This window comes from Leucoraja erinacea, unplaced genomic scaffold (assembly GCF_028641065.1).
Source record: "Leucoraja erinacea ecotype New England unplaced genomic scaffold, Leri_hhj_1 Leri_456S, whole genome shotgun sequence".
Classification (NCBI taxonomy): Eukaryota; Metazoa; Chordata; class Chondrichthyes; order Rajiformes; family Rajidae; genus Leucoraja; species Leucoraja erinaceus.
The window spans coordinates 56,222-80,808 of NW_026576357.1; the positions used below are offsets into that span (position 1 = coordinate 56,222).

Consider the following 24,587-nt stretch of genomic DNA (forward strand, 5'->3'; position numbering starts at 1 on the left):
GAAAACGGGCATAATGCTGAGCCAGCGTGGGTGGGTGATCGATGGTCGGCATGGGCTAGGTGGGCCGAAGGGCCTGGTTGCATGCTGTATTAGTTTCAATCAATCTCCAATGCACTCGGGCCGAGATCGACGGGCTGCACCGCTGAGAACAATGGCGCAGCGGTAGAGTTGCTGCCTCACAACAACAGAGACCGTGGTTCAATCCCGGCTATGGTCGCTGTCTGTACGAAGTTTGTACCTTCTCCCCTTGACCTGCATGGGTTTTCTCCGAGATCTTCAGTTTCCTCCCACACTCCAAAGACGTACAGGGTTGCAGGTTAATTGGCTTGGTACATATCTAAATTGTCCCTAGTGTGTGTGCAGGGTAGTGTTAGTGTGCGGGGATTGCTGGTCGGTGTGGACTTGGTGCTAAAACTAGAAACTAAGAGGGACCCGGTGTGGGGGGGGGACAAAGAAGAGACGAGTACTTTTTGTAACTTTGTCAGTGTCATTATGGCGACTCTTTTGTAAACTTTGCATGCAGAAACAAAAATATTCACTGCACCTAGCTAGGTACAAGTGACAATATAGTATCATCATCATCAGAAAGTCAAACAACACAGAAACAGGCCACTAAGCCCAAGCCGACCAAGCCAGCTAAGATGGCCCACCTAAGGTAGGCCCATTTAATAGTTCTCGATCAATAACTTTTTATAAATTTGTCATAATAGCAGAATTAGGTCATTCGGCCCATCATGTCTACTCTGCTATTCAATCATGGCTGATCTATCTATTAATCCCATTCTCCTGCCTTCTTCCCACAACCTCTGACACTCATACTAATCAAGAATCTGTCAGTCACCGCCTTAAAATTATCCGCCGACTTGGCCTCCACAGCCCTCTGTGGCAAAGAATTCCACAGATTCACCACCCTCTGGCTGAAACTTTTTTTAAAATCTCAACCAGTCAAGCATTTTGTTACCTCACCTTCACTAAAAAACTCCCGTCTTCCTCTTGGGTCACCATGACAACGGAGTCGTGCAGCTTCTCTTCAAAGTGAACATGGTTGGCTGGCCCCTCGTGACTCTCGGGCCTGAAGTGAACGCCCCCGACTTTGGGCTTCGTGCCTGGAGATATACGAAGAAGCAGATTTTCATTTTGAGTTTAGTTTTGAGTTTAGCCACCAGTCCTAGACTCTCCCACTTGTGGAAACATCCTCTCCACATCAACTATATCCAGGCCTTTCACTATTCGGTAAGTATCCATGAGGTGTCCCCTCATCCTTCTAAACTCCAGCGAGTGCAGGCCCAGTGCTGTCAAACGCTCATCACAAGTTAACCTATTCATTCCTGGAATCATTTTTGTAAACCTCCCCTGGAGAGCCAGCACATCCTTCCTCAGATACGGGGCCCAAAACTGCTCACAATATTCCACGAGTACAGGCCCAGTGTCGCCAAAAGACAGGAGCTATTCCTTCTATAGCATTCATAGTTCATAGCAAAAGGATTTGAGTATAGGAGCAGGGAGGCTCTACTGCAGTTGTACAGGGTCTTGGTGAGACCACACCTGGAGTATTGCGTACAGTTTTGGTCTCCAAATCTGAGGAAGGACATTATTGCCATAGAGGGAGTGCAGAGAAGGTTCACCAGACTGATTCCTGGGATGTCAGGACTGTCTTATGTAGAAAGACTGGATAGACTTGGTTTATACTCTCTAGAATTTAGGACATTGAGAGGGGATCTTATAGAAACTTCTTAAGGGGTTGAACAGGCTAGATGCAGGAAGATTGCTCCCGATGTTGGGTAAGTCCAGGACAAGGAGTCACAGCTTAAGGATAAGGGGGAAATCCTTTAAAACCGAGATGAGAAGAACTTTTTTCACACAGAAAGTGGTGAGTCTCTGGAACTCTCTGCCGCAGAGGGTAGTTGAGGCCAGTTCATTGGCTATATTTAAGAGGGAGTTAGATGTGGCCCTTGTGGCTAAGGGGATCAGGGGGTATGGAGAGAAGGCAGGTACGGGATACTGAGTTGGATGATCAGCCATGATCATATTGAATGGCGGTGCAGGCTCGAAGGGCCGAATAGCCTACTCCTGCACCTAATTTCTATGTTTCAATGTTTCTATAGCTGGGTGACCATTATGACACACTGTACTCAGAGTGTGGTCTCATCAACCAGTTTAAGTTAGGTTAGAAATATAGAAAACAGGTGTTGGTTTAGGCCATTCGGCCCTTTGAGCCAGCACCGCCATTCAATGTGATCATGGCTGATCATCCACAATCAGTACTCCGTGCCTGCTTTCTCCCCCATGCCTTGATTCCGTTAGCCCAAATAGCTATATCTAACTCTCTCTCGAAAACCAGTTTATCTTTGAGGATTAGTTGAAGTTTAGTTTATTGTCACATGTACCGAGATACAGTGAAAAGCTTTGGTTGTGTGCTAACCAGTCAGCGGAAAGACAATACATGACTATAATCGAGCCATTCACAGCGTACAGATGCAGAATATGGCAATAATGTGTATAAGGTTTAAGGCAAGATAACGTCAGTAAAATCTGATCAAAGATAGGGACACAAGGGACAATTTTTTACATTTATACATTTATACCAAGCCAATTAACTGACAGACCTGTACGTTTTTAGAGTGCGGGAGGAAACCGATGCTGTTAACCGAATTAACAAATGCCAGAAACAAACAAGAGTAGAAATGGACCATAAATCACCTCAGCACTGATCTGAGAACTCTCAATGCCCGAAGCTACGGGCAAACTTTCCTCAACCTCCTTCCTGTATAAACGACACCACTGATCTTGGTTTTACTGTGACAGGGAAAGCAACGGATGGCACGGCAACTCAGCGGTAGAGTTGCTGCCTCACCGCGCCAGAGACCCCGGTTTGATCCTGACTTGGGGTGCTGTCTGTACAGAGTTTGTACGTTCTCCCCGTCACCTGCGTGGGCTTTAACCGAGCTTCGCTTTTCTCCCACACACCAAAAACGTACAGGTTTGTACAGTGGCCTCCATAATGTTTGGGACAAAGGCCCATCATTTATTTATTTGCCTCTGTGCTCCACAATTTGAGATTTGTAATAGAAAATATCACATGTGGTTAAAGTGTACAGTCAGATTTTATTAAAAGATATTTTTAATCCATTTTGGTTTCACCAGGTAGAATTACAGCTGTGTTTAACCATGGTCCCCACATTTCAGGGCACCATAATGTTTGGGCCACGGCTTCACATGTGTTTGTAATTGCTCAGGTGTGTTTAATTGCCTCCTTAATGCAGGTATAAGAGAGCTCTCAGCATTTAGTCTTTCCTCCAGTCTTTCCATCACCTTTGGAAACTTTATCAACATGAGGACCACAGTTCTGGAAAAAAGGTCTTGTGGACAGATGAGACAAAGATTGACATATCAGAGTAATGGCAAGAGTAAAGGAGAGAAGGAACTGCCCAAGATCCGAAGCATACTACCTCATCTGTGAAACACGATGGTGGGGGTGTTATGGCCTGGGCATGTATTGCTGCTGAAGGTACTGGCTCACTTATCTTCATTAATGATACAACTGCTGATGGTAGTAGCATAATTAATTCTGAAGTGTATAGGCACATCCTATCTGCTCAAGTTCAACTAATTGCCTCAAAACTCATTGGCCGGTGGTTCATTCTACAGCAAGACAATGATCCCAAACATACTGCTAAAACAACAAGAGTTTTTCAAAGCTAAAAAATTGTAAATTCTTGAGTGGCCAAGTCAATCACCCGATCTGAACCCAATTAAGCAAGCCTTTTATTATCTGAAGATAATAAGAGATTATCTGAAGAGTCCCCAAAACAAGCATAAGCTAAAGGTTACACAAAAAAGCTGGAGAAACTCAGCGGGTGCAGCAGCATCTATGGAGCGAAGGAAATAGGCAACGTTTCGGGCCAAAACCCTTCTTCAGACTGATCGGGGGCGGGGGTGGGTGTACACAAGAAAGGGAAAAGCAGGAGGAGCCCGAAGGCTGGGGGATGGGAGGAGACAGCAGGGGGGCTGAGGAAGGGGAGGAGACAGCAAGGACTAACAAAATTGGGAGAATTCGATGTTCATTCCCCCGGGATGCAGACTCCCCGAACGGAATATGAGGTGCTGTTCCTCCAATTTCCGGTGTTGCTCGCTGTGGCCATAGAGGAGACCCAGGACAGAGAGGTCGGAGACGGAGTGGGAGGGGGAGTTGAAGTGCTGAGCCATTGGGAGGTCAGCTTGGTTATTGCGGTCCGAGCGGAGGTGTTCGGCAAAACGATCGCCCAACCTCCGCTTGGTCTCACCGATATAGATCTGCTGATATCTAGAGCAGCGGACGCAATAGATGAGGTTGGTAGAGATGCAGGTAAACCTCTGTCGCACCTGGAACGATTGCTTGGGTTCTTGAACGGAGTCGAGGGGGGAGGTAAAGGGACAAGTGTTGCATCTCTTGCGGTTGCAAGGGAAAGTGCCCGGGGAGGGGGTGGACCGAGAGGGAAGGGAAGAATTGACAAGGGAGTTATGGAGGGAGCGGTCTTTGCGGAAGGCAGATATGGGGGGAGATGGGCAGATGTGGCGAGTGGTGGGGTCACGTTGGAGGTGGCGAAACTGACGGAGGATTACTTTTTGTATGTGACGGCTGGTGGGGTGAAAGGTGAGGACTAGGGGGACTCGGCCCTTGTTGCGAGTGCGGGGATGGGGAGAGAGAGCAGTGTTGCGGGGTATGGAAGAGACCCTGGTGCGAGCCTCATTTATGGTGGAGGAGGGGAAACCCCGTTCCCTGAATAGTGAGGACATTTCAGATGTCCTGGTGTGGAACGCCTCATCCGTGGAGCAGATGCGGCGTAGACGGAGGAATTGGGAGTAGGGGATGGAGTCCTTACAGGAAGCAGGGTGGGAAGAAGTGTAGTCCAGATAGCCATGGGAGTCAGTGGGTTTATAGTGTATGTCAGTCAGAAGTCTATCACCTGCAATGGAGATAGTGAGGTCAAGGAATGGTAGGGAAGTGTCGGAAATGGTCCAGGTGTATTTGAGTGCCGGATGGAAGTTAGTGGTGAAGTGGATGAAGTCAGTCAGTTGTGTGCGGGTGCAGGAGGTGGCACCAAAGCAGTCGTCGATGTAGCGGAGGTAGAGGTCGGGGATGGGGCCCTGGTATGTATTGAACAAGGATTGCTCGACGTAACCTACAAATAGGCAGGCATAGCTGGGGCCCATGCGTGTGCCCATAGCTACGCCTTGTATTTGGAGGAAATGGGAGGAGTCGAACGTGAAGTTATTGAGGGTAAGGACCAGCACCGCTAGGCGGAGGAGAGTGTCAGTGGCTGGGTATAGGTTGCTTCTCTGGTCGAGGAAGAACCGGAGGGCTATGAGACCATCGTGGTGGGGGATGGAGGTGTAGAGTGATTGGACGTCCATGGTGAAGATGAGGGGGTGAGGGCCTAGAGAATTGAATGCGCGGAGACGACGGAGAGTGTCTGAGGTGTCTTGAACATAGGTAGGGAGGGATTTAACCAAGGGTGATAGGATGGAGTCAAGGTATTTGGAAATGAGTTCAGTGGGGCACAAACAGGCGGAGACAATAGGTCTTCCGGGACAGTCAGGTTTGTGGATTTTAGGGAGAAGGTAAAATCGGGCTGTGCGGGGCTGGGGAACGATGAGGTTGGAGGCTCGGTCGGGTAGGGCATTGGAGTGGATGAAGTTGGTGATGGTGCTGGAGATGGTGGCCTGGTGCTCGTCAGTGGGGTCATGGTCCAGGGGTAAGTAGGAGGAGGTGTCCGATAGTTGGCGCGTGGCCTCAGCTTTGTAGAGATCGGCGCGCCAGACTACCACGGCACCTCCCTTGTCAGCGGGTTTGATAACCAAATCTGGGTTGTTGCGGAGTGAGTCGATGGCAGAACGTTCATGTGGTGAGAGATTGGAGTGAGCTAAAGATGGCTGCAATACAGGCCTGGCAGAGCATCACCAGAGAAGACACCCAGCAACTGGTGATGTCCATGAATTACAGACTTCAAGCAGTCATTGCATGTAAAGGATATACAATAAAATACTAAACATGACTACTTTCATTTACGTGACATTTGCGGTGTCCCAAACATTACGGTGCCCTGAAAAAAAAAAGGGGGGGGGGGGGACTATGTACAGACACTGCTGTAATTTCTACATGGTGAAACCAAAATGTATAAACATTGGCCTTTATTAAAATCTGACAAGGTGCACTTTAACCATATGATTTTTTTTTAAATTACAAATCTCAAATTGTGGAGTACAGAGGCAAATAAATAAATGACGTGTCTTTGTCCCAAACATTATGATGGCACTGTAGGTAAATTGGCGGGATCAATGTATAAATGTAATTTAGTCAGATATAGCTCTTAGGGCTAACGGAATCAAAGGGATATGGGGAGAAAGCAGGAACGGGGTACTGATTTAGGATGATCAGCCATGATTATATTGAATGGCGGTGCTGGCTCGAAGGGGCAAATGGCCTACTCCTGCGCCTATTTCCTATGTAAAATATTGTCCCTAGTGTGTGTAGAATAATGTTAATGTGTGGGGATCGCTGGTCGGCATGGTCTCGGTGAGCAGAGGGGCCGGTTTCCGCGCTGTATCCCTAAACTAAATTAAACTCCGCAAGCAATTTGCTTCCAGCTAATTGGAACTTACTGCTATCTCCATAATAATTCAACTGAAAGCTCATCATCTTCTCCCGAGGCAACGGGGGATCAGTTCTACGCGGAGCGCGTTTAGAATTAGGAGCAAAAATTAACTGAGTGTTAAATTAGATGACAAGTATGAAACAGATGTCAGACAACTTGCTGTGCAGAGCTGATTGGCTTCAATGGGTAGAACAAGGCAGAGACGAGAAGGCTGATTGCAGTGAGATGTGCAGAAATCCGAGCAAGATTCCCAGAGTGAATGAATCCAATGCGGTTCTCACTAGACGCAGTGTGGAAACAGGCCCCTTCAGCCCACTGAGTCCACGCCGACCAGTGATCATCACGTACCCTAGCTCTCTCCCACAACACGCTAGGGTCCTGAGAAGGTTTACGAGAATGATCCCAGGAATCCTTGCCAACTCTTCCCAGAGGAGGATCTATTGTCATCCAAGACAATCTCTCTGCTCGTTCTGGTTTAGTTTGTAGATACAGCGCGGAGGCAGGCACTTGGGTCCGTGCCGGCCAGCGATCCCCGCACACTAACACTATCTCACACGCACTAGGGACAATTTACAATTTTTACCGATGCCAATTAGCCTACAAACCTGGAGTCCTTGGAATGTGGCAGGAAACCGGAGCGCCCGGAGAAAACCCAGGCAGGTCATGGGGAGAACGTACAAAATCTGTACAGACAGCACCTGTGGCCAGGATCGAACATGGGTCTCTGGCGCTGTAAGGCAGCAACTCTACCGCTGCTCACACAAGGAACGTCAGGGAACCAGCTAGGTTTTCGATGACAATCCAGTGATTTCATGGTCACAATAATTGAGAGCAACTCTCCCACGAAAAATTCCAGATTTTTTTCCTCATTTGAATCCAAGTGCTTCATATCCCGTGGAGGGATCTGAACTCAAGTCTCTGCATCAACAGCTCCAAACACTGGCTTCCATCCAAACAACTTAACCATTACGCTAATGCTCCCCTAAAGCTATGTGCTTGTTTAATGAGAAACTGCTGGTTAACATTTCTCATGCTGGCTCCTCTATTCAATTACAGCTCAGTAATTGGTTAAATGTCCCAATTACTGGCCTGTGGGACAATGGGACTTGAGCTCAACTCTGCTGAAAACAAACCATCAACTGGCGGTCACGGTGGCGCAGCGGTATAGTTGCTGCCTTTCAGCGCCTGAGACCCGGGTTCGATCCCGACTACGGGTGCTTGTCTGTACGTAGTTTGTAAGTTCTCCCCGTGGCCTGCGTGGGTTTTCTCCGTGATCTTCGGTTTCCTCCCACACTCCAAAGACGTACAGGTTTGTAGATTAAATGGCTTGGTGTAACTGTAAAAATTGTCCCTCGTGTGTGTAGGGTAGTGTTAATATGCGGGGACCATTGGTCGGTGTGGACTCGGTGGGCCGAAGGGCCTGTTTCAGCTCTGTATCTCTAAATTAAACAAAACTGGCCTTGCAACTCAACCCATTATTACAATCTAATGGTATGAACATTGAATTCTCTGATTTTAATTAACACCCTCCTATTTTCTGCCTCCCCCTGCACACCCACTTAGTTTAGTTTCAAGATACATTGTAGAAACAGGCACTTCATCCAACTGAGTCCACGCTGTCCAACAATCACCCCAACACTTGTTCTATCCTACACACCAGGTGCTCATTTACAGAGGCCAATGAACCTACAAACCTGCAAGTCTTTGAGATGTGGGAGGAAACCGGAGCACCCGGAGAAAACCCACAAAAACGTACAAACTCCGTACAGACAGCGCCCATAGTCAGGATCAAACCCGGGTCCCTGGCGCTGTAAGGCAGCAACTCTACTGCTGCGCCACTGTGACAATGTGGTTAACATTGTTAATACATTTGCAAATGACACCAAATTTGGTGATAGAGTGGAGAGTGAGGAAGGATATTTAAGTTTACAACAGGATCTGGATCAGTTGGGAAATGCGCCAGGGAATGGCAAATGGAATTTAACTCGGACAAGTATGAGCTATTGCACTATGGTATGTTAAACCAGATTAGATCAAAAGATCATTAGTGACAGGAGCAGAATTAGGCCATTCGGCCCATCGCCTACTCCGCCATTCAATCATGGCTGATCTATCTCTCCCTCCTAACCCCATTCTCCTGCTTTCTCCCCATAATCCCTGACACCTGTACTAATCAAGTATCTATCTAAGTGCCTTAAATATATCCACTGGCTTGGCCTCCCCAACCTTCTGTGGCAAAGAATTCCACAGATTCACTACAGAAGGTCTAGGGGTGGCGCGCACACCCCCATCCATATTAACAGGACGGAGGTGGAACGTGTTTCCAGCTTCAGGTTTCTGGGGGTCAACATCTCTGATGACCTCTCTTGGACCCACAATACCTCAACTCTGGTCAAGAAGTCTCACCAGCGTCTCTTCTTCCTGAGGAGACTGAAGAAGGTCCATCTGTCTCCTCAGATCCTGGTGAACTTCTACTGCTGCACCATCGAGAGCATCCTTACCAACTGTATCACAGTATGGTATGGCAACTGCTCTGTCTCCGACCGGAAGGCACTGCAGAGGGCGGTGAGAACTCCCCAACGCATCACTGGTTCCCCACCCCCCTCCATTGAGTCTGTCCAAAGCAAGCGATGTCGGCGGAGGGCGCTCAGCATCGCCAAGGACTGCTCTCACCCCAACCATGGACTGTTTACCCTCCTCCCATCCGGGAGACGCTACAGGTCTCCCCGTTGCCGGACCAGCAGGTCCAGGAACAGCTTCTTCCCTGCGGCTGTTACACAACTTAACTCTGCACCTTGGTGATTGCCAGTCATCACCCCCCCCCTGGGACACTCCATCCCCCAGAAAAATTGCACTACTGCTAGTGTATGAACATATATATATATATTTGACTGTTCCATTATTCTATGTTTGCTCTTCTGGGTGAGATGCTAACTGCATTTCGTTGTCTCTGTACTGTACACTGCACAATGACAATAAAGATTGAATCTGAATCTGAATCTGAATCTCCTGACTAAATAAATTTCTCCTCATCCCCTTCCTAAAAGAACGTCCTTTAATTCTGAGACTGTGACCGCTAGTCCGAGACTCTCCCATTAGAAACATAGAAATTAGGTGCAGGAGTAGGCCATTCGGCCCTTCGAGCCTGCACCGCCATTCAATATGATCATGGCTGATCATCCAACTCAGTATCCCTTCTCTCCATACCCTCTGATCCCCTTGGCCACAAGGGCCACATCTAAATCCCTCTTAAATATAGCCAATGAACTGGCCTCGACTACCCTCTGTGGCAGAGAGTTCCAGAGATTCACCACTCTCTGTGTGAAAAAAGTTCTTCTCATCTCGGTTTTAAAGGATTTCCCCCTTATCCTTAAACTGTGACCCCTTGTCCTGGACTTCCCTAACATCGGGAACAATCTTCCTGCATCTAGCCTGTCCAATCCCTTAAGCATTTTGTAAGTTTCTATAAGATCCCCTCTCAATCTCCTAAATTCTAGAGAGTATAAACCAAGTCTATTAGTGGAGACATCCTCTCCACATCCACTATATCCAAGCCTTTCACTATTCTGTGTGTTTCAATGAGGTCCCCCTCATTCTTCTAAACACCAGCGAGTTCAGGCCTATTGCCGTCAAACACTCATCATATGTTCCTGAGATCATTCTTGAAAACCTCCTCTGGACCCTCTCCAGACCCAACACACTCTTCCTCAGATACAGGGCCCAGAATTGCTCACAATATTCCAAATGCGGCCTGACTAGCGCCTTCTGGAGCCTCGGCTGGGTTCAGGACTTGTACAGTAAACGGTAAAGCCCCAGAGAGTGTTGGGTGTAGGGAGAGGGCGGTGGGTGTATGGAACGAGCTGCCGGAGGAGGTAGTTGAAGCTGGGACTATCGCAATGTTTAAGAAACAATTAGATAGGTACATGGATAAGACAAGTTTGGAGGAATATGGATCAAGAGCAGGCAGGTGGGATGAGTGTAGCTGGGACATTGTTGGCCGGTGTGGGCAAGTTGGGCTGAAGAGCCTGTTTCCACACTGTATCACTCTATGACTATGTATATAGGATAGAATAGAATAGAATAGTTTCTTTATTGTCATTGTAACATGAACCATGTACAACGAAATTTTAAAATGTCAGCCAGTCAGTGCAGCATTCAAACATTTCTAAAAGCTAACGATACATACAAGATAAAATATTAAAAGATAAACAACTAAAATAAATATCACAAAAATAGCATGCATAAACACCCAACCCTCCATCCTTCTGTCGATTTCACAGTGTACCACAGTCCCTTAGTCTGTATCGACCCTGCGTTCCTTGGCGGCTACATTTAGTGCTTTTATAGCAGTGGGGTAAAAACTGTTTTTTAGTCTGTTCGTCCTTGTCCTTGTAGATCTGTACCGTCTGCCTGACGGCAACAGTTCAAACAGGGAGTGTCCGGGGTGGGAAATGTCCTTTATGATACTCTTGGATTTTTTGATGCAGCGGGAACTGTGTAAATCCTCCAAGGTAAGGAGAGGGCAGCCGACAATCCTCTGGGCGTTGTCAATGGCCCTCTGGAGCGCTTTCCTCTGAGCCGCTGTGCAGCTGGTGTACCACACGCATACACAGTATATTAGTATGCTCTCAATGGAGCACCGATAAAAGGACAGCAGTGCGTATATGTGCGTGTATATATGTGTGTGTGTATATGTGTGTGACTGTTTGTACAGGAAGACGTTGGTGAGACCGCATTTAGAGCATTTGTGTAGGAAGGAACAGCGGATGCATGTAGGAAGGAAGCACGACCATACAGGCGACATGTCGCGGGGTGACGCCTTTATGGTCGTTAGTTGTCACCCAAAGAGTCGTACCTTTTTCTGGTTGCCGCTAGATTTTCAACATGTTGAACATTTTCGGCCACCAGCTGCGACTATGATGGGTGCCGGCAAGTCGCCGAAAAAATTGCGTAAGTGGGACATGCCCTTAAGTTTTCCTTGAACCAACTCAGAAATTATTACAGACTCAATCAGACTCATGGCCAGAAAACAACGCAACTTAATAGGAACCTGAGGGGTAACTCTTTTACACAAAGAGTAGTGGGTGTATGAAACGAGCTGCAGGAGGAGGTAGTTGAGGCAGGGACTATCGCAACATTTAAAAAAAAATTTAGACAGGTACATGGATAGGACAGGTTTAGAAGGATAGTTATCCATGTTGATAGTTCTGGTTAAACAGCTTCTTGCTTCACTGTTGACTCTAATCTCCACCCTTGCTCCCTCTGTTCTGACATGCCCGAAGAAATCTCAATAGATTCCCGTGCAACTGAACACGCCTCAGATCTAAGCCAGCCTCCATCAGACAGTCATAGTCTTGCAGCATGGAAACTGGCCCTTCTGCCCAACATCGATTAAAATGTACCACCTACATTAGTCCCACCTGCCTGTGCTTGTCCCATATCCCTCCAAACCTGTCCTATCCATGTACCTGTCTTATAGCTCTTAAACGTCGGGATAGTCCCTGCCTCAACTGCCTCCCCCGGCAGCTCGTTCCATACACCCACTACATTCTACGTGAAAAAAACCCTCAGATTCCTGTAAAATCTTTCCCCCCTCACCTTAAAGCCACTGTATGCCCTCAGATTCTCGATTCACCTGCTATGGGCAATAGACGCCTTGTGTTTACCCGATCTGTTCCTCTCATGATTTTATACCCCTCTGTAAGATCACCCCTCATCCTCCAGCATTCCAGGGTATAGAGTCCCAGCCTGCCCCAACCTCTCCCTGTAGCTCAGGCACTTGAGTCTTGGCAACATCCTTGTAAATATTCTCTGTACTTTTTCTAGCTTGACAATATCTTTCCTAGAACCGAACACAATGCTCTAAATGCGGTCTCACCAATGTCTTATTGCAACATGAACTGCAACATGACCTCCCAACTTCTATACTCAATGTTCTGGCTGATGAAGGCCAATGTGCCATAAACACATAGTCAAATAGTCCACTGAAGGGGAACACCCCAAGTCTCTTTCCCACCTCTGCCAGTCCACACACACCCGCTCTCCCTAAGGTTCACTTAGAGTCAGTGTCGTACAGCACGGGGTGGCACGGCGGTAGAGCTGCTGCCTCACTGCGCCAGTGACCAGGGTTCCATCCCAACTCCAGGTGTTGTCCTAACGGAGTGTGTACGTTCTCCCCGTGATCTGCGTGGGTTTAATCCGGGTGCTCCAGTTTCCTCCCACAATCTACCTCCTCCGGCAGCTCGTTCCATACACCCACCACCCTTTGAAAAAGTTACCCCTCAGGTTCCCCTTAAACCTTTTCCCTCTCACCTTAAACCCATGTCCTCTCTGTGATTGATTCCCCTCCTCTGGGTAAAAGACTGTGCATTCAGCCTATCTATTCAGCTCTTGATTTTATACACCTTGATAAAATCATGAGAGGAATAGATTGGGAATACGCACAGAGTCTCTTGCCCAGAGCAGGGGAATCGATGACCAGGGAACATAGGTTAGTGATGGGGGTAAAGATTTAATAGGAATCTGAAGGGGTAACTTTTTCACACAAAGGGTGGTGGGTGTATGAAACAAGCTGCCAGAGGAGGTAGTTGAGGCTGGGACTATCCCAATGTTTAAGAAACAATTAGACAGGTACATGGATAGGACAGGTTTGATGGATGTGGGCCAAACATAGGCAAGTGGGACTAGTGTAGTTGGGATATGTTGGTCGGTGTGGGCAAGTTGGGCCGAAGGGCCTTTTGGCCAGGCTGTATAACTTCATGATGACATTGGCCCTCAGCTACTTCTTGCAAGCCTAGCCCTGTGACTGAGACATTCTCCCTCCCCCAACCTCCCGTCAAACCTCCCTTATCTGGCCCTGCCAGTCTTTGCTTCACCCTCCCACACCCCGATTCATCGGCCTAAACTTTCCTCTCTCTTGTGTGCAGTTTTGGTCTCCAAATTTGAGGAAGGACATTCTTGCTATTGAGGGACTGCAGCGCAGGTTCACAAAGTTAATTCTTGGGATGGTGGGACTGTCATATACTGATAGATAAACATATGTTGGAGCTGCTGGGCTTGTATACTCTGGAGTTTAGAAGGATGAGAGGGTATCTTATTGAAACATATAAGATTATAAAGTGATTGTACACGCAAGAGGCAAGAAACATGTTCCCGATGTCGGGGGAGTCCAGAACCAGGGGCTACAGTTTAAGAATAAGGGGTAGGCCATTTAGAACGGAGACGAGGAAAACCTTTTTCACCCAGAGAGTTGATATCTGGGAAGGCACCGGGGGGCCAATTCTCTGGATGCTTTCAAGAGAGAGTTAGACAGGGCTCTTAGAGATAGCGGAGTCAAGGGATATGGTGAGAAGGCAGGAACGGGGTAGTGATTGAGGATGATCAGCCATGATCACATTGAATGGCGGTGCTGGCTCGAAGGGCCGAATGGCCGACTCCTGCACCTATTGTCTATTGTCCTTATTGCCTGTTGCCTCAAAGACTCTGTCTCTGCCCCTCCCCCTCTTGGATAAGATAGATACATTTAATTGTCATTTGGACCCCTTGAGGTCCAAACGAAATGCCGTTTCTGCAGCCATACATTACGAACACATAGACCCAAGACACAACATAATTTACATAAACATCCATCACATCGCTGTGATGGAAGGCCAAAAACACTTATACATCAGCCCATCACACAGTGTTGGGCAGCAGTGATGCAGAGGTAGAGTTGCTGCCTCACAGCGCCGGAGACCCAGGTTCGATCCTGACTACGGGTGCTGTCCGTACGGAGTTTGTACGTTCTCCCCGTGACCTGCGTGGGTTTTCTCTGGGTGCTCTGGTTTCCTCCCAAACTGCAAAGACGAGCAAGTTTGTAGGTTATAGAGCGATACAGTATGGAAACATGCCCTTCGGCGCATCTTACCCACACATGCCAACATGTCCCTGTTACACTAGTCCCACCTGCCTGTGTTTGGCCCATATCCCTCTGAACTTGTCCTACCCATGTATCTGTATAAACAATCAACATGGAAAAGTACTGGGGACACAAGAAACTGCAGATGCTGGAATCTTGAACTAAACACAAAGTGCTGCAGGACCTCAGCAGATCAGACAGTATCTACAGAGAGATTCTCTCCATTGTCTCTCCATAGAAGATGAAGCACCTTGGTTGGCATGGGCGCTGGGCTGAGGAGCCCATTTCCGTGCTGTATGAGACTATGACGCCAACATCTTTCAGGTCGAAGGCAGGCACAAAATGCTGGAGTAACTCAGCAGGACAGGCAGCATCTCTGGGTAGAAGGAATGGATGACGTTTTGGGTCGAGATCTGGTCTGAAGAAGGGTTTCGGCGCGAAGCTTCACCCATTCCTTCTATCCAGAGATGTTGCCTGTCCCACTGAGTTACTCCAGCATTTGTGTCTATCTTCGGTGTAAACTAACATCTGCAGTTCCTTCCTACACATTCTCTACACAGATGCTGCCTGACCTGCTGAATTTCTCCAACACTTTGTGTTTTGTTCAAGATTCCAGCAGCTGCAGTCTCTTGTGTCTCCAGTGCCTTTCCGTGTGGATAGTTCTGTTCTTGCCTTCACTGTTAATTCCGATCTCCACCCTTGCTCCTGTTCTGACATGCCCAAAAGTGGGAGAGTCTAGGGCCAGAGGACACAGCCTCAGAATAAAAGGACGTACAGTGCTCTCTATAATGTTTGGGCAAAGACCTGTCGTATATTCATTTGCCTCTGTGCTCCACAATTTGAGATTTGTAATGGAAAAAGAATAACATAAATGACGGGTCTTTGTCCCAAACATTATGGAGGGCACTGTACCTTTAGAATGGGGATGAAGAGGAATTTCTTCAGCCAGAGGGCAGTGAATCTGTGGAATTCATTGCCACAGACGGCTGGGTAGGCCAAGTCATTGGGTATTTTTAAAGTGAAGATTGATAGGTTCTTGATTAGTACCGGCGTCAAAGGTTATAGGGAGAAGGCAGGAGAATGGGATCTAGATCAGCCATATTCGAATGGTGGAGCAGACTCGAAGGGCTGAATGGCCTAATTCTGCTCCTATGTCTTGTGATCTCACACTACAGCCAGCAGTTTAGCTTAGAGATACAGCTTGGAAACAGGTCCTTCGGCCCACCAAGTCTGTGCAGAGAATTCCACAGATTCACCACCCTATGAATAAAGAAATTCCTCCTTCCTAAAGGAATGTTTAATTCTGAGGCTATGACCTCTAGTCCTAAACTCTCCCACTAGTGGAAGCATCCTCCACATCCACTCTATCCAAGCCATTCTACATTGTATAGCCATGAGTTTGCCTGATTAACCAGATATATCAGTGTGCTTAGCGGTGGTGCAGCGGTAGAGTTACAGCCTTACAGCGCCAGTGACCCGGGCTCGATCCTGACTACAGGTGCCGTCTGTACGGAATTTGTACCTTCTCCCCGTGACCACATGGGTTCTCTCGGGATGCTCTGGCTTCCACTCACATCCCAAAGACGTGCAGATCAGGAGGTTAATTGCCCCTGGTGTGTATAGGATAGAACTGGTGATCAGTGAATGGGTGATCGTTACACCCATACACTGATGGATATTTTTAAGGCAGAGATAGATAGATTCTTGATTAGTATGGGTGTCAGGGGTTATGGGGAGAAAGCAGGAGAATGGTGTTAGGAGGGAGAGATATATCAGCCATGATTGAATGGCGGAGTAGGCGATGGGCTGAATGGCCTAATTTGCTTGTATCACTTAAGACCTTAAGAATAGCAGCATCCAGAATGAGAACACTTGGGCATAGTATGAACAGGGTACACAGTCTTAGGGATTATGTACTCCCTACGGAAAAGAGTAAATATACCTCTTTAAGACTCAACCAACACTCTAAAAATGGATGAAAATGGTAACACTTTATCGGGATGCATCCCAGATTGGTTTGGAAACAGCTCCATCCAAGACCGCATGAAATTGCAACGAATTGTGGACGCAGCCCAGTCCATTACACAAACCAACCTCCCTTCTATTGACTCCATTTATACCTCACGCTGCCTCGACAAGGCCAGCAGCTTAATCAAGGATAAGTCACACCCCGGCCATTCCCTCTTCTCCCCTCTCCCGTCAGGCAAAAGATATAGAAGTGTGAAAATGCGCACCTCCAGATTCAGGGGCAGTTTCTTCCCAACTGTTATCGGGCAACTGAATCATCCTACCACAGCCAGAGAGCAGTCCAGAACTACTATCTACATCTTTGGTGACTCTCAGACTATCCTTGATTGGACTTCGCTAGCTTTGCCTTGCACTAAATGTTATTACCTTATCATGTATCTGTACACTGTGGACGGTTCGATTATATTCATGTATTGTCGTTCACTGACTGGATAGCACGCAACAAAAGCTTTTCACTGTACCTCGGTACATGTGACATTAAACTAAACTGAACTTGGGAATGCTGGTGCAAGATCCTCAAAAAGTTAACCTGCAAGTCGAATCAGTAGTAAAGAAGACAAACGCAATGCTGGCAACCAAAAACAGGGGTGTAATGCTGAGGCTCTATTTGGAGTATTGCGAGCAATTTTGGGCCCCATATCTGTGGAAGGATTTGCTGGCTCTGGAGATGTTCCAGAGGAGGTTTACGGGAATGATCCCAGGAATGAGTGGGTTAACATATGATGAGCGTTTGGCGGCACTGGGCCTGCACTCGCTGGAGTTTAGAAGGTTGAGGGGGGACGTCATTGAAAGGACTAGTGGTCATAGCCTCAGAATTAAAGGACGTTGCATTAGAAAGGAGATGAGATGGAATTTCTTCAGTCGGTGTTAAATCTGTGGAATTCTTTGCTACAGAAGGCTGTGGAGGCCGTCACATTTTGGATATTTTTAAGGCAGAGACAAACAGGTTCGTAATTAGTACGGGTGTCAGGGGTTATGGGGAGAAGGCAGGAGAATGGGGTTTGGAGGGAGAGATAGATCAGCCATGATTGATTGGCAGCGTAGACTTGATGGGCCAAATGGACTAAATCTGCTCCTATCACTTATGACCTTATGAGTAAACAGTAGCTGGTAGAAATACCCAGCAGGTCAGGCTGCATCCGTATAAAGAGAAACAGAGTTAACATTGCAGGTCGATGACTTTCTGTAAGGGTCATTGTTGACCTAAAACACTAATTATGTTTTTTTTGTTCTGCTCTATGTTCCCAACAGCTTGTTGTTATTTCAGGCTTCAAGCACGTGCAAGCTCTTAAACAGGAAATGTACTTAGAAAATATAACCGCAGCAATATTAAACCCCGGCACAGCCCAGGGTACGTGTGTGGGGGAGGAAGCCAAGAGAAGAGAGAGGTACCAAGAGAGAGAGATGTGCACAGAGCATAGAACAGTACAAGAACAGGCCCTTCGGCCCACAATGTCTGTGGCGATCGTAATGGCAAGTTAAACTAATCTAAACACATGGTGGTACACCGGTAGATCTACTGCCTTACAGTGCTAGAGACCGGGTTGGATCCCGAAAATGGATGCTGTCTGTACGGAGTTTGTATGTTTTCCCCGTGACCTGCCTGGGTTTTCTCTGAGATCTTCGTTCTTCCCTCACTCCAAAGACGTACAGCGTTGTAGGTTAATTGCCCTGGTATAGATGTAAAACTGTCACATGTGTATGTGTGTGTGCGGTGTGTACGTGCGTGTGTGTGTGTGTTGTGTGTATGTGCGGTGTGTGTGTGTGTCTGTGAGGTGTGTGTGTGCGCGCGCGCGTGTGTGTGTGCGGCGTGTGTGTGTGTGGTGTATGTGGTGTGTATGGTGTGTGAGTGTGTGCATGTGCGTGCGTGTGTGTGTATGTGTGTGTGCGCGCGTGTGTGTGTGTGTGTGTGCGCGCGCGTGTGTGTGTGGTGTGTGTGTGTGTGTGGTGTGTGTGTGTGCGTGTGTGTACGTGTGTGTGTGTGTGTACGTGCGTGTGGTAGTGTTAATGTGCGGGGATCAGTGGGCTGAAGTGCCTGTTTCTGCACTGTATCTCTAAACTATGCTGAAACTAAATGTTATTCTCCTTATCTTGTCTCTGTACAGTGGACGGCTCAAACTGTAAATCATGTATACTTTTTTATGTACTCCTATCAAGTCTCCCCTCAATCTCCAACTGTATTGGATGTACTGTATGACAGTATTGGTTTATTTATGGCAGGTGTACTAAAATACAGTGAGAAAATTCATGGGAGACTTAATAGAAGTACAGAAAATTATGAGACGCATAGATAGCATCGACAGTCTCACCTTTTTTGATTAGTATGGGCGTCTGGGGTTATGGGGAGAACGCAGGAGAATAGGGATGAGAGGGAAAGATAGATCAGCTGTGATTGAATGGCAGAGTAGACTTGATGGGCCCCATGGACTAATTCTGCTCCAAACATTCCTAGACTAGAGCTGTCACGATGACGCAGCGATAGAATTGCTGCCTTGCAGCGAATGTAGCGTCGGTGACCCGGGTTCTGTCTGTGCGGAGTTTGTACGTTCTCCCCGTGACCTGCATGGATTTTCTCAGAGATCTTCGGTTTCTTCCCAAATTCCAAAGACGTGCATGTTTGTAGGTTAATTGGCTTGGTAAATGTAAAAATAGTCACTAGTGGGTGTAGGATAGTGTTGGTGTGCAGGGATCGTTGGTCGGCATGAACCCGGTGGGCCGAAGGGCCTGTTTCCGTGCTGTCTCTCTAAACTAAACATAAACTTTTTCCCAGGAGCTGTTTCCCAGAGTATAGATTCAATGTGAGAGGGGGAAAAGGTCAATGGACATGTGTCAAGTCTCTTTACACAGAGGGTGACGGGGGTCTGGAACGTGCTGCAAGGGGTGGTGGTGGAGGCAGATACAATAGTGGCGTTTAAGAGGCTTTTTGATAAGCACTTGAAAGTGCGGGAAATAGAGGGATATGGATCAGGTACAGACAGAAGTGATCAATTTAGTTTTAATTCAGTTTAGTTTATTGTCATGTGTATCGAGATGCAGTGAAAACCTTATTGTTGTGTCCTAACCAGTCAGCAGAAAGACAATACATGATTACAATCCAACTGTCCACAGTGTACAGATACAGGATCAAAGGAACAATGTTTAGTGCTACATAAAGTCCAGAAAAATCTAATTAAATATAGTCCAAGGGTCTCCAATGGAGGAGGGAAATAGGAGGTATCAGAAGGAACTGCAGTTAGACTCTTCAGCTGACCCACTGAGTTACTCCAGCATTTTGTGTCCATCTTCGGTTTAAATCAGCATCTGCAGTTCCTTCCGACACAAGGAACTGCAGATGCTGGTTTAAACTGTAAATGGACACAAAAACCTGGAATAAGTCAGGCAGCAACTCTGCAGAAAGGGAAGAGGTGACGTTTCGAGTCGAGACCCTTCTTCATACTGAGTCAGGGGAGAGGGAAACGAGAGATAGAGACGGTTATATGGAGAGATGTAGAACAAATGAACAAAAGATATGCAAAAAAACCCCAATAATCAAGGAAGTGGCCCATTGTGTAGCTGTGGTGAAAACGAGTTGCAGACAATGAAACTCAACAGGACGACAGTGAAACTAGTACCACGACTTGGGTGAGGGAGGGACGGAGAGAGGGGGGATGCAAGGGTTACTTGAAATTAGAGAAATCACATTTTGTTGCGTGCTATTCAGTCAGCAGTAAGACAATACACGATTACAATCAAGCCGTCCACAGTGTAGAGATACATGATAAAGGGAGAAATAGTGGTGCAGCGATATGGTATATGTTTATTATTGGCACATGTACAAGGATTTAATCCATGGCAAGCAGATGTGCAGAGCATAAAATCTCCATTAACTCGACATAACTCCCTGCTCAGATGGGTCTGCTGCTCGTAATCCCATTAGAGTCTCTGCCAAAGGTCCATGTACAATACTCAACAGGAAGAGGCACATCCAGATCTGGGAAAGGGGCCCCTTCAAGCCAGCAACACTGAAGAGTTAAGCCAACAATATCATTTTGTAGACACAAAGTGCTGGAGTAACCCAGCGGGCCAGGCAGCATCTCTGGTCAGCATGGATAGGTGACGTTTCACAGAGCGCTGGAGTAAAGGGCATGTCCCACTTGGCGATTATTTTCGGGGACCGCCGGCATCATTGACTGACGTGTCAGGTCATCGAAAAATTTGCTGCGTGAGGCGGCAGTGATGACGTATTGACGCGCAACGTTTTTTCAAGTATCGCAACATTTATTTTGTCGACGCTGGATTTTGAAAGGTTCAAAATCTTTTAATGACCCTGATATGACGCCGGCAGTCGCCGAAAAAATCGCCAATTGGGACAGGCCTTTAAATCAGCGGGCCAAGCAGCATCTGTCTTAGTTTTAGTTTTAGATTTTAGTTTTAGAGATACAGCGCGGAAACAGGCCTCCTTTGGCCCAGCTGGTCCGTGCCGACCAGTGATCCCCGCACATTATAGACAATAGACAATAGGTGCAGGGATAGACCATTTGGCCCTTCGAGCCAGTACCGCCATTCAATAACACTATCCTACACAAACTTGGGACTATTTTTACATTTACCAAGCCATTTAACCTACATACCTGTACATCTTGTGGGAGGAAACCGAAGATCTCGGAGAAACCCCACGCAGGTCACGGGTAGAACGTACAAACTCCATACAGACAGCACCCGTGGTCGGGATCGAACCCGAGTCTCTGGCACTGCAAGCGCTGTAAGGCAGCAACTCTACCGCTGTGCCGCCGTACATGGAACACGTATAGGTGAAGTTTCGGGTCCGGACCCTTCATCAGACAGAAGTGACTGACAAAACGTCCCGACTTGAAACGTCACCTATCCATTTTCTCTTGCCCAGAGTACGGGACTCAGGAAACCAGAATGTTCAAGGTGACTTCATAGGAATCTGAATAGTATCTTTTTCACACAGAGGGTGGTGGGTGTATGGAACGAACTGCCGGAGGAGGTAGATGAGGCAGGTACCATTGCAACGTTTAAGAAGCAATTAGAGAGGTACATGGATAGGACAGGTTTAGAGGGATGTGGGTCAAACAGGGGCAGGTGAGACTCGTACAGTGTCGGTAAATGCTTGAGGAACTCAACAGGTCTAGTGTAGGTGAGAAGATGAACTCGCTGGGAGGTTCACATTTAGAACATGGAAAAGTACTGCACAGGAACAGGCCCTTCAGCCCACTATGTCTGTGCAAAACATGATGCCAAGAACAACTTTTTATCTCCTTGCACATAGGAGCAGAATTAGACCATTCGGCCGATCAAGTCAACTCCACCATTCGATCATGGCTGATCTATCTCTCCCTCATCACCCTATTCTCCTGCCTTCTCCCCATAACCTTTGACACCCGTACTGATCTGGAACCTACGCTTTAAAAATACCCATTGACTTGGCCTCCACAGCAATGAATTCCACAGATTCACCACCCTCTGGCTGAAGAAATTCCTCCCCATCTCCTTTCTAAAGGTACATCCTTCTATTTTGAGACCATGCCCTCGAGTCCCATGCATAGAACAGTAGTGTATAGTACAGGAACAAACCCCCCGGCCCACAATCTCTGTGTAAAACGATGCCAAGAGCAACTTTACTCTATTCACACATGATCCATATCCCTCCATTCCCTGCATATCCATGTGCCTATCCAAAAAGCTCTTAAATGCCACTATCATATCTGCCTCCACCACCACCCCTGGCAGCGCGTTCCAGGCACTCACCACCCACACCTGCCCCACACATCTATAAAATGTGTACCTTCTCACCCTAAAGCTATGCCCCCTAGTATTCAATATTTCCAACCTGGGAAAAAGATGCTGGCTGTCCACCCTGATCCGTGCCTCTCCACCCCACCACACATGTCCCGTGACCCAGGTAACACAGGACGGGTGTCAGGAGAAGGCAGGAGAACGGGGTTAGGAGGGAGAGATAGATCAACCAAGATTGACTGGCAGAGTAGACTTCAGTTATGACCTAATGACGGCACAGTGGCGCAGCGGTAGAGTTGATGTCTTACAGCGCTTGCAGCACCAGAGACCCGGGTTCGATCCCGGCTGCAGGTGCTATCTGTACGGAGTTTGTACGTTCTCCCTGTGACCGCATGGGTTTTCTCCGAGATCTTCAGTTTCAGGCCCGTCAGCTGCGCCACAATTGAAAGTGGCGGCAGTGGCACGGTAGGGACGCAAAATAACGGCGTCTCCCCGTTCATTGGCTTTGGTTATAAATGTAAAATTGGCCCTAGTGGGTGTGGGATGGGGTCAGTGTGCGGGGATTGCTGGTCGGTGCGGACTTGGAGGGCCGAAGGGCCTGTTTCCATGCCGTATCTCTAAACTAAACCATCACATTGTTCTCCAGGGAACCTTACCGAGCAGAACTCGACAGTTCGATCCCTCCCAGCGACTCCACTACCAAACACACGCACTTCACTGCTTGCACAATATGTCAGCACGCCTCTTTAGGAAATCTTATTTTGTTTCATAACATATATTGTGGACGAATCATTAAATAAAATACCTTTAAAAATGTGTTAGCAGGGGTTGGCATGTCCCCAGTCACACACACGCATGCGCACAGACACACACACGCACAGACACACACACACACACACACACACACGCATGCAAACACACACAGTCACACACATACACATACATACACACACACACACACACACACGCATGCAAACACACTCACGCACACACACACTCACTCACACACACACACACGCAAACACACACTCACGCACACACACTCACACACAGGCAGGCACACAAAGAGAGGCACACAAACACACACACAGTCACACCCAATGGCATACAAAGGCGTACAGACACACACACACACATACATACATACATACACACATACAGAGACACACACATACCTACACACACAGTCACACATATACATACACACCCAAAGGCAGTCACACACACTCACAGACAGGCACACAAACACACACACACAGCCAAACAGTCACACCAGCGGCACACAAATGCGTACAGACACACACACACAAAGGCACACACACGCACACACAGTCACACATACATACACACGCAGAGGCATACCAAGGCATACACACACACTCAGAGGTACACACATGCAGAGGCGCACACACACATATCTACACACACACATACTTTCAGAGAGAGAGAGAGAGCGAGAGAGAGGCACAGACAGAGAGAGAGAGAGAGAGAGAGAGAGAGGTAGAGAGCAAAGATCTTATAGCATCCGCTATAAGATCTTTGGTAGAGAGAGAGAGGTAGAGAGAGAGAGGTAGAGAGAGAGGTGGAGAGGGGTAGAGGGAGAGAGAGGGGCAAAGAGAAAGTGCACACACACACACACACACACACTGACACAGAAAGACAGAGACACTGTCAGACAGAAAGATACAGAGAGAAGCAGACAGAGTCAGGGAGCCGAGCTCCTGATCACTTACCCTTGCAAGTGGAAGCCATCCGCTGGGCTGGGCTGAGCTGAGCTGATCTGTCTGTGTCGGGGCAAACTTGTGCTGGGGGTCAGCGTGTGGCCATGGGGACGGGCAATGAGGAACTGCCTGCACAGAGTAAGAGGATCACACACAGATACCAGGATCACACGGAAAACACAGGCAGTACGGAGCGGCACAAACCTCCAACACAGCCCAGCGCACACTCTGCTGCCCACACAGCGAGAGACACACAGAGGGAGGGACAGAGAGAGAAGGGGAGGGAGAGAGAGAGGAGGGGAGGGAGAGAAGAGGAGGGAGGGACAGAGAGAGAAGGGGGAGAGAGAGAAGGGAGGGACAGAGAGAGAAGGGGAGGGAAAGAGAGGGGGGGGGGGGGGGGGAGAGAGGGGAGGGAGACAACCCAGCAGGTCAGGTGCATCTCCTGAAAATGTGATTTAATGTGGCATGTTAACACATCTGTTTGGATAAAGCTAAAAGACAAATGAACTGACAATTCTGGGTTAGAAATAAAAACACAAAGTGCTGGAGTAACTCAGTGGATCAGGT

General features: G+C 47.7%; 1 protein-coding gene across 2 annotated transcripts in view; it reads right to left on the reverse strand.

The window, feature by feature from the left end:
* The window catches only part of LOC129693874 (UPF0687 protein C20orf27 homolog), a 100,629-nt gene that overhangs the window by 53,919 nt on the left and 22,123 nt on the right, over window positions 1-24,587 (reverse strand). The window contains exons 2-3 of one of the 2 annotated variants that reach the window (XM_055630618.1): window positions 24,033-24,149; window positions 967-1,106 (exon numbers count right to left, since the gene is read on the reverse strand). In XM_055630618.1, the coding sequence (XP_055486593.1) occupies window positions 967-1,106; window positions 24,033-24,051 (159 nt within the window). In that variant the 5' untranslated portion in view covers window positions 24,052-24,149. Of the gene's footprint in view, window positions 1-966; window positions 1,107-24,032; window positions 24,287-24,587 lie in introns of those variants that run through there. The other variant, XM_055630617.1, reaches the window with a different exon arrangement.